The following is a 10,183-nucleotide window of genomic DNA, read 5'->3' as shown; positions in this document are numbered from 1 at the left end:
AGTGGCACTTGGAAATTGTCATCCTCAAATGGCTCGTGAAAGATCCAGGAAGGCTGCAGCTCCAGCTAAGATAAAGACGGATTGAAGCACCGCTGTGCTAACATTCTCTCTCTCTCTCTCTCTCTCTCTCTCTCTCTCTCTCTCTCTCTCTCTCTCTCTCTCTCTCTCTCTCTCTCTCAGTTTGCCGGTGAGGTTCCAGAGAACAGGGTTGACGTGGCAGTGGCTAACCTGACTGTGATCGATGCCGACCAGCCTCACTCGCCCAACTGGAACGCCGTCTACCGGATCATCAGTGGAGACCCCGTCGGACACTTCACCGTCCGCACTGACCCGGTCTCCAACGACGGCATGGTCACCGTGGTGAAGGTAAGATGGCATGCCAAGTAGAAATCAATGGTAGTTGGTGCATTTATATAGTGCTTTTATCCAAAGCGCTTTACATAGATTTTGCATTACATTCACCCACTCATACACACATTCATACACAAGTGGTGGAGGAAACCATGCAAGGAACCAACCTGCATATCGTTATCAATTAGGGGTTCAGAGTCTTGCTCAATGACACTTCGACACTAACTCTGGGGGAGTCCACTCTACCGGCCCCTGATCCACTGCCGGCCCTTGTTTAGACTGAAAAATCTGCAAACCAAGTGGCTCCCGTTAAGAGGACTTTTAATCTTCAAAGCTACCTTTTGAGCAGAAATGCTGTACCTCTGAATTCTGATCCAGCACCTTTCTTTGTTTTGTTTTGTTCTTCAGCATGTGACCCTCGTCTTGTCCTGTACAGGCTGATGTTGTACTGTACACACAGTCACACACATAGAGTAGTGTTGTATCACCATGTGGTGTGTCGTAGGGGCTTTCCACCGTCAGGAGGGTTGCCAAAGGCAATAGCAATAGTCTAGGGAGTCACCTGAGGACAGATTGGGGTCCTTTGACTTTGAAAAGCCCCTTTATGTCCAAGTGAGGGATGGGAGACCTCTGTGGCCAACACACACAAGCGTGCAGACTTGCAACACAATAGCTGCTGAGCCCATTGTAGGAAATGAGGTATTGATTTCTCAATTACAATGCAGTGTTTGTTATGCAGTCATAATGTAGTATAGTTGCTGTGGTAAATGGCTGCAACAACACAATGTTGTCTTGTTTTGGTAGAGTTAACACACTGTTTAATGCTTCAGCCCATTTGTACTTTTACCTACAGGGAGAATAGACAACTGACATTACTCTCCACACTTAGTTTATTATTTATTATTATTACTATTGCTATTTCATTGCTATTTTTATTTTGTGTTGTTGCTGCAAGAGCATACATTTGTTGTTGCTGCAAGAGCATACATACATGATGTTAACAATACAAATCTTTAATTTTGAAACTGGGCTGATCTTGAATACTTTAAATGTACACACATGCTGTCTATAGACTCACACTGCACGCCCGCGCACACACGCGCACGCGCGCACACGCATGCACGCACGCATGCACGCACGCACGCACGCACGCACGCACGCACGCACGCACGCACGCACGCACGCACGCACGCACGCACGCACGCACGCACGCACGCATGCTATACTGACTGTTCAATAGGTTTACATTTAAATAATTCAATACCAGCCTAGTTTAATATTAAATGTTGTTAGTTTTCTATATTGTTCCTGCAAGTAAAAGTTGGCCGATGATTGGCGTCTGTCTGTCTGTCTGTCTGTCCTTGAATGTATTTACAATGCAGCAGGTGTTTAGTGTAAATAACTTGATTATTTACCCAAGCGTGAGGAGACTGGGGTGTTTTTCCTTTGTTCCAAAATCCTGCAATGTGATTCTCATATAGGCTAAAAAAAAATTCTATAACACCTCTCCAATTCCCACAGCGCCCAGAGCACAGAGCGCTGGCATTTTGCTTCTCTTCATTATCTCTAGATGACTGCATTTTATAATCGTTTCCTCTCCACTCGCTCCCTGATGTAAAATTCAGCAGGCAGCTGGGCAGCTGTAAGCTTCCGTAGTGACCCCATGGGAAGTTATCAGGAAATCATAAAATAAGAGACAGGACTCCCAAGGGAACAGTGACTGTCTCAGAGAATAAACAAAAAAGGCTTTAACTCTCTCTGGGGATCAGGAGCTGGAATGGCTACCAACACTAATCGGCTTCATATCAAACAACCTGGGATAGGCAGACGAGAAGTCACTGGAAGGCGCTCTGCGTTGGTATTTTTACTGTGAGTGTTTACCAGGGTCTCTGTTGCTGCTGGCAGAGATACATCACTGCATCACACTGACATCTACGTTTGTTGCAATCTCCCACCAGGGACCCCGGCTCTTCTCTGAACAAGGGCTGAGGTCTCAACCAGAACATGTCACACATTTACACTGCTCTCTGGGGAGCTCATGAGACAGCGTCCTCACTTTGGCTGCTACTAGCGTCGGCACACAAACAAGTGTTCACCTAAACACATAAACACCATCCGCCCCGGCTCGGATGACTCATTAAGACATGTAAATCACAGCTTGCCGAATGCAGAGGATGCAGAGGAAGTGCAGATGAGCTGTGCAGTGGGCACTAGGGAGGAGAGAGAGTGGGTGGATCTCAATGAGATGAGGGATCAGATCAAGTCGTTACAGATTAGGTAGAAGTGACGGAGCGCAGCGATGTGGGGCCGATAGGAGATTTATTTTCTCGTGGGCAAGAGGTTGAGGCCACGTTCTTGAACTCTCATTCCTTATTCGCATCCTTCCCTCAGCCTGTGCGTGCGTGCGTGCGTGCGTGCGTGCGTGCGTGCGTGTGCATGCGTGTGTGTGTGTGTGTTAGGCAGCCTTCAGCCATCTTCTGGTAGCCTGGTAAGCAGATGAATCTGCCAGTGCGAATATATTTGCCCCTTGGGAAATGCAGGTTCCACATAGAGATACCAGACTAATATATGGCATTACATGTGCTCTGTTTATCAAAGATCCTGAAGCTGTGGAGCATGGAACAGGTTGTTGATGAGGTTCCCCGACGATGTGCCACAGCATCACTATGCGTGGACATGAGCGCACAACACGTAGAACATGAGTATGACGGAGGCTCTACGTCCTCCTGGTGGGGGCAAGTCAGACAGTTGGCTACAATAGCGGTGGCAACATAGCAATGTGTGGGGAGGAATTCTTTGGCATAACAACAATCATGCTCGCACTTATCAATCGCTCAAGAAAAGAGCGTCTGCTAAATGCCTATTGTAATTGGGAGATAAAAGTAAAAAATAAGTATTAGCTACTCTAAATTACAACAACAACAAAAAACAGTAGATATCTCAGCACCTTATAGACGACAAGTCTCCACCCGGCAACTAGTCAATGGAGCTGTCTGCGTGATGAAGGATGCTTTCATACATCGGCACCGGGGCGTCTGCGTGTTATCTGTGTGATGTCGGATGTTTCCTTAAATGGGCACAGGGCTGTCGCGCGCCATCCACTGATAACGCAAAGGCATTATCATCAGCATCAAAAGCAACAGACACGAGCCCTGTGACGATAATCATCAACCACATATCTAAAAATGTTCCAGCATCACCTACAAGAAGCATATTTGTTCAGGCTTGCCTTTTTCTCTCTCTCTCGCTCTCTCGTGTGGTCTTCATTATAAGACTGCAGTGCTGTCACTCCAGTTTAGGCTCAGCCAGCACAAATACTGTTGTAGATGAATGTGGCTGGCTTGCACACGCACGCACGCACGCACGCACGCACGCACGCACGCACGCACGCACGCACGCATACAGTACAAAAGTACATGCGAAGTGATGACAGGAGCCTATGAATAGTTTAAGCGTTGCCGGCTTCACTCATCGCAGAGGTGGTAATTGCAGGTATGGAGGGTTGAAACAGTGGGAAGGGGTTTGTTTTTGAGGATGGATTGTTGGAGGAGGCGAAGGTTTAGAGAAGTTTAAAGATAAAGATGTTCAATTAATCTGGGGATGGCTCTGCAGAGCTCCCATCTGCTCGTTCAGGTGTTTACCATCAACAAGACTCCCTTCAATGATGATGCAATGATCATGAAGTGGGAGACTAAAAAATTGTCAAGTTGACTCTGTAATCAAAATAAGGCTGGGTACCATGGTGAAGAGACACATCCGTCCTCTCCATCTCCAGATATCAGATTACTGTTGAGACTGTTGGAGTATCAGCTGTATGCTGTCCTGTCTTGTATACTCTGCTATGTTTTTGTTCTACGGGCTCTGGCGTAACAACCTCATTTCCCTCTGGGAAGCAATAAGTACCTACCTACCATCCGTAACAGACATTTACAGCTAGAATGTGTGTTTTATTTTAATTAATGTTATGTTACATGCATTTGTATGGTAGAGTTAATACAATATAGTAACTAGCACATCTGTACAGTGATTAGAGGTGGTCTTCTACTCTTTCATTGTGTTGGGGAGTACACCTAATCATTGGCAATGCCAATAAAGTTATTTGAGGTAGATGGCACACAGGATTGGTTAATACTGTAGATGTGCAGCTATCTTGTTCATATACTGTATATTAGTACATTGTTGCAAACACTTAAAATGTTGTAGCTTTAGTTTTAACCCAGTGTTGTTTGAGTGGATTTCACAGTTATCATAAACACCAACATCAACATTTTTTGTTTTGTTTTGCAAAATGTGATCAGTTTAGAATCAGACTACTTTTCCCCTCCTGCTGGGTTCTACAAACCTCTTTCCACACGCTAGCCTACCTCCAGTGTTGTGTTTACAGAAGAACTGAACATAACAACCTGGGTCTCACTGTGTCTCATCCCTCTCATTACCTCTAGCCGGTGGACTTTGAGATGAACCGTGCCTTCATGCTGACGGTGGTGGTATCCAACCAGGCCCACCTGGCCAGCGGCATCCAGTCCTCGCTCCAGTCCACAGCGGGAGTCACCATCTCCGTCCAGGACGTTAACGAGCCACCTTACTTCCCCACCAACCCCAAGCACATCCGCTTTGAGGAGGGTGTCCCTGCTGGCACCAGCCTGACAACATTCTCTGCCTCCGACCCCGACAGGCTGCAGATGCCACAGACCATCAGGTACACACTAACTGAATAAACTACTAAATACTTTGTTGACTGGAGCCCCAGGGTCAAAGATACCAATCTACCTACTCACAACGTGTTGCATTGTGACATGTTGTGAGGCTGTAGATCTGCTATTTTCGCCAAATGTTTTCACCTACACACATATTTCTCATATATAAGTTATTGTTGACAATATGAAAAAGGAAATAACACCAGATTTAGGCTGTCCTTCACAGAATGCTTGTGCAATACACTATCTCTCTTTTTGATGTTCAAAGGCCATATGGTCCTAGTTTTGCACTATACTTGAAGTATAGTGCTGTGAGTGTAGCATCTCTCTGAATGCATTTCTATTTGGGGAAATGACTTGTCTGAGGAAGAGCATTGTGCTCGAAACGTCACAGTCATCTATTTGTGCAAATAAAGGAACTTGTCACAGCATCGGAGCCCTCAGTGTGCGAACGTCTTCACTTTTTATCTGTGTAGACTACTCACCGCTCGGCACCTGCCCAAGTTTGGGTGGATGTGCATGTCTTTGTACTTTTTTGGTACTTTTTGGGGGAAATTACTTTCCCCCTTATTTCAGTGTGATCAAATAAAACACTAGGCTATTTCTATACTCTACTTTGCTGATTTTGACCTCCAGCCTTGAGGCATTTAGAATACTGAGGTTCAGTATAAAGGCCAGGTGCTATATTGTCCAACTGAACATTTCCAACTGTACACAGAGATTTCGAATTGAAGTGCATGGCTTGTAAATCATCCCTGCATAATTATGCACAATCAGCAGGCAGAAAGGCCTCTGTTCCACCTCAGCAGTTTGAGGTCAGGGGGCAGGGATGAGGCTACAGTATATCTTGACATTGCTCATCTCTCAAAGGCTGCAAAGATTATGAGCCAGTCTAGCACTCTGAGTAACAAGGTTAAGAGGGTTAATTAAGAGTAGTAGATTCTGGGTTAATTACAGGTGTGTGTATTCCATATAATAAGTGCACACACACACACACACACACACACACACACACACACACACACACACACACACACACACACACACACACACACACACACACACACACTCGCATATGAATGCACGCACGTGTGCACGCATGCACAAACACACACACACGAACACACACACACACACACACACACACGAACACGCACACCTGGCTGGCTATAGCCAATGCTGAATCAGCATTCCGTCTGCCAGCAGACAGAATGTTAAAACTCTATGCATTTCAACTGTGAACCAACCTTCCAACCCTTCCATCATGCTGTCGACTTAACTATAGATGCCCCTGCATAATGGTCACGTGAGTCAAAGTATAGATAATCCCTTGTCATTGTCAAATATAGTACTCAACTATTGTACAATTACATGAGTATTGGAAGTAATAGGGGCATGAATAAGGAGTGTTTACAGTATGATATAACTACTATAACAGTTCACCCGGACCGCTTTGTGCGGTGCACCCCACCCCTTTATAAGTGACACTTGTCATGTCTCCTGTATGTTTATTCACACTGAGGAAGGCCTGTGGGCCGAAACGATCTCCTGTTGTATGACTTGAACAACAAGAAATTGTTAAAGGATCAAAGTGAGTGCTGATAATCTTTTCTTAATATAAAGACTATTTCTGCCATGCAACGGCTACATGTGACTAAAGGTCAAGTTCTTTATTTCTCAATAATTCAACAAGCTAATAGCAACATGGCAGGCAGTATAAAGCTGGTTCTCTCCTCAGCAGTGAGATGAAACAATATGAAAATAAGTCAAGACATTGCAAGGTAAAATTATAAAAAATACGGATTAACAAGACAACGAGTCTAAAAGCTTTGCTAGCAGACCCTAGAGTCTGTACTGCCCCTGAACAACCAACTGGAGATTTTGGCCTAAGGGTGGTAAATGTTTGATGATTTTATGAGATATATTATGGCTATTTACTTGATATTGATCTCAGAAAAACAGCAGAGTCTCGGATTACACACACGTCTACGACGTGCAGTTTGTCTTTAAAAGACAGCCCAGATTATTATCCTTCTCCTCTTGTGTATGATGCCTCTATAATCTGATGAAGTATCAGGATAGGGTTGGTACTCTGTTGATAACAACTATGCATGGATGGAGCCAGACCTATACCTCCTACTTCCATCCAAAGCTCAAACTCCACCAGAAACCTTTCCTCCCCGTGTTCTCTGGGGAGAAGATGTAAACACATTTACCAGCTAATTTCACAGTAAATGAGAGTAAATTGGGTGTACATTATAATTTAGGACGCCAGCTGCTCTCTCTCTCTCTCGCTCTCTCTCTCTCTCTCTCTCTCGCTCTCTCTCTCGCTCTCTCTCCTTCTTTCTACTTAATTCACTTTATGCAACCCCCTCCCTTTTCCCCTATCTCATTTGCACATTAACTCTCTCTTCTTTCTTTCTCTCTCTCTCTCTCTCTCTCTCTCGCACACGCACACGCACACGCACACGCACACGCACACGCACACGCGCACACACACACACACACACACACACACACACACAGACACACACACACACACACACACACACACACACACACACACACACACACACACACACACACACACACACACACACACACACACACACACACACACTAGCATCCATCTACTTTACTTAATTTGCTCATTTGAGAGGGACTGTATAAATTAACGAACAAGGCATTCAAATACAGTAGTATTAGTATGCAAGAATGCAAGTTTTCACCCTGTCCCTGACATGTAGCAACAAAAACAAGATACTGCAGGCTACCACAAGGAACATAAGACAAATACAAATGTAAAATCTGAATACAAAACAAGTACAGTAAGAGTGTGATGTATCAATAAAACTAGACTTAAATTAGTTTTAAGAACAGGCTAAAGTACCCTACAGTGGCATTTCAATAAAATAATCCTAAATTAGTAAAAAATAAATTAATTTATAGTCTGGATAGCATTGTCACTGGCAGGTGAGCCAATATGTTGCAGTTTGCAAAAGTAATCCTGGTCTCTAAACTGCCTCCCCCTGGCCAGCCGGGGCGCCTGATGGAGGGGAAAGGAACTGTTTGGAATAACGTGTTCCTTCCACACGCTACGTCCAACCAGGGAAACTCCCCCCTGTCAGGTGTAAAGGAGCAACTTGGACACTCAGGCATGAAGGAAGCATGAGTTCATGTCCGTTGCTCTCCCCATGTCCCCCATATATTGGGGCGACTGTGGCTCAAGAGGTAGAGCAGGTCGTCCAATGATCCATGGGTCGGCGGTTCGAATCCCGGCTCCTCCTGTCTACATGTCGAAGTGTCCTTGGGCAAGACACTGAACCCCAAATTGCTCCCGATGTGCTGGTTGGTACCTTGCATGGCTTCCGCCGCAATCGGTGTATGAATGTGTGTGTGAATGGGTGAATGTAATGCACAATCTATGTAAAGCGCCTTGGATAAAGGCGCTATATAAATGCACCATTTACCATATATGTGGACTAGGTTGGCGGAGGGTGTGCAGAGCCCAGGATCACTTTAGATAATTGACACAGGGGTGAAAAATGGGTTACAAAAATTGTGGGATAAAAAATATTATTTAAAAAAAAGAGAGAGAAATTGAAGACAGACACAATTGATTCATGTAAAATTATAGTCACCTGCAAATCTATGTAGGGCCTATATGTAGACAGAGTATGGAATTAGTATGGAATTTCATTTCATACTTTTCCAGGTCTGTAAAAGTATGGAAAACCTGGAAAAGTATGGAAAATGTTAAATAATGTATGGAAAAATATTTATGTTTCCAGACTAGGAATGGCCATTTTGCTTTCGAGAGAGAGAGGGAGGGAATTTGAAGGGCAAGGGCTGGAATTCAAAAAGGCACCTTTATTTTTCTTTTACATTTCTACCCAGATTTAGAGGAATATCTCATTTTATTTTATTTATTTTTATTTTGAAATGTCCCTGAAGGATAGTCCCTTGAGTTGCAGCAACTCGTTTTCAAGGGAGTCCTTAAGGAACATACAACAAACAAGTACAGTACAGTACACAACAACAATAAGGACATACACAAAGGCTCTTCCCCCGTCTCAACCCACCACAAACCCACTACATCAGATTACTTGTAACCTTGGAAGTTAAGTAATATACTATATACCATTGCAAGTAAGATACAAAATACAAAAACAAAAAATCCCGAAAATAGACAATCAATGAAAATAAACAAGTATGGCAAAAAGGATAAATAAATAAGGAAATATAATCAGAAACAAGAACAGCTAGATGTAAGTTGAACCAGCAATGCATTCTTGAAAGCATTGATAGAGGTAATTGATCTAAGGGACAAGGGCAGGATGTTCCAATCTGCTGGTGCTTTAAACTTGAAGGCATGTCTCCCTATTTCTCTTGAAATACTGGGTACAGTGAAAAAAAGATGTTGGGTATGTCTTAAAGAATAAGTAGATGTGAACGGGTTCAAGAAGGTTTTTAGGTATCTAGGATAATTGAAATAAAAACATTTGAACACAAAAAGTAACCAATGAAAATGTCGCCTGGCATGGGGTGATAACCATTTCAATGAATCATACATTAGACAATGATGCGTTTGATACAAAACCTCAAAACAAATCTACAAATATTGTTGAAAACACTTAAGGAATTAAGGTGTGTATCAGAGGTGTTCTGGTAGATTATATCACCATAGTCCAGTATGGGGAATAGCAGCTGTACATTATTTTAAGACTAACATTTACCCTATTTCTAATAAAATCAGTGTGCGGCCTAAAGGAAAGCTCTGAATCTAACCAAAGTCCCAGATATTTAAATGTGTCAACAGATTTGAGGGGAGACTGATCAGCAAAATGAATATTCAATGCAGTGGTTAAATGTTATATCTGGTACCAAACAGCATACTACAGGACTTATTTTTAATTGTATTCAATATAACACTAGGAAATTACCCACCCAGTCTGCCCTGCAGCCCAAATTACTGGTTATCAAAGTAAAATGAGCAGTTGCTTGCTTTGCTGTTATTAATATTAATATCACATTTGCTTGATTGCCTAGAAGTGCCTGTCAGTCAGAAAGTGTGTGTGTTTGAAAATTGTGAAATGACACTGGACTGACTGAGAGAGAGAGAGACGGAGAGAGAC

The 10,183-nt window shown here is 43.5% G+C and overlaps 1 protein-coding gene across 1 annotated transcript in view; it reads left to right on the top strand.

Annotated features, from left to right (window-relative positions):
* Positions 1–10,183, top strand: part of LOC306932827 (cadherin-4-like) — a gene marked incomplete at its 5' end in the record, with an annotated part of 93,788 nt that overhangs the window by 69,381 nt on the left and 14,224 nt on the right. The window contains 2 exons of the mRNA XM_079514766.1: positions 181–366; positions 4,794–5,050. Of these exons, the coding sequence (XP_079370892.1) occupies positions 181–366; positions 4,794–5,050 (443 nt within the window). The remainder of the gene's footprint in view (positions 1–180; positions 367–4,793; positions 5,051–10,183) is intronic.

The sequence above is a fragment of the Electrona antarctica genome, assembly GCF_951216825.1.
Source record: "Electrona antarctica genome assembly, chromosome: 2".
NCBI classification, from domain to species: Eukaryota; Metazoa; Chordata; class Actinopteri; order Myctophiformes; family Myctophidae; genus Electrona; species Electrona antarctica.
This window is presented reverse-complemented; position numbering and strand designations above follow the sequence as displayed.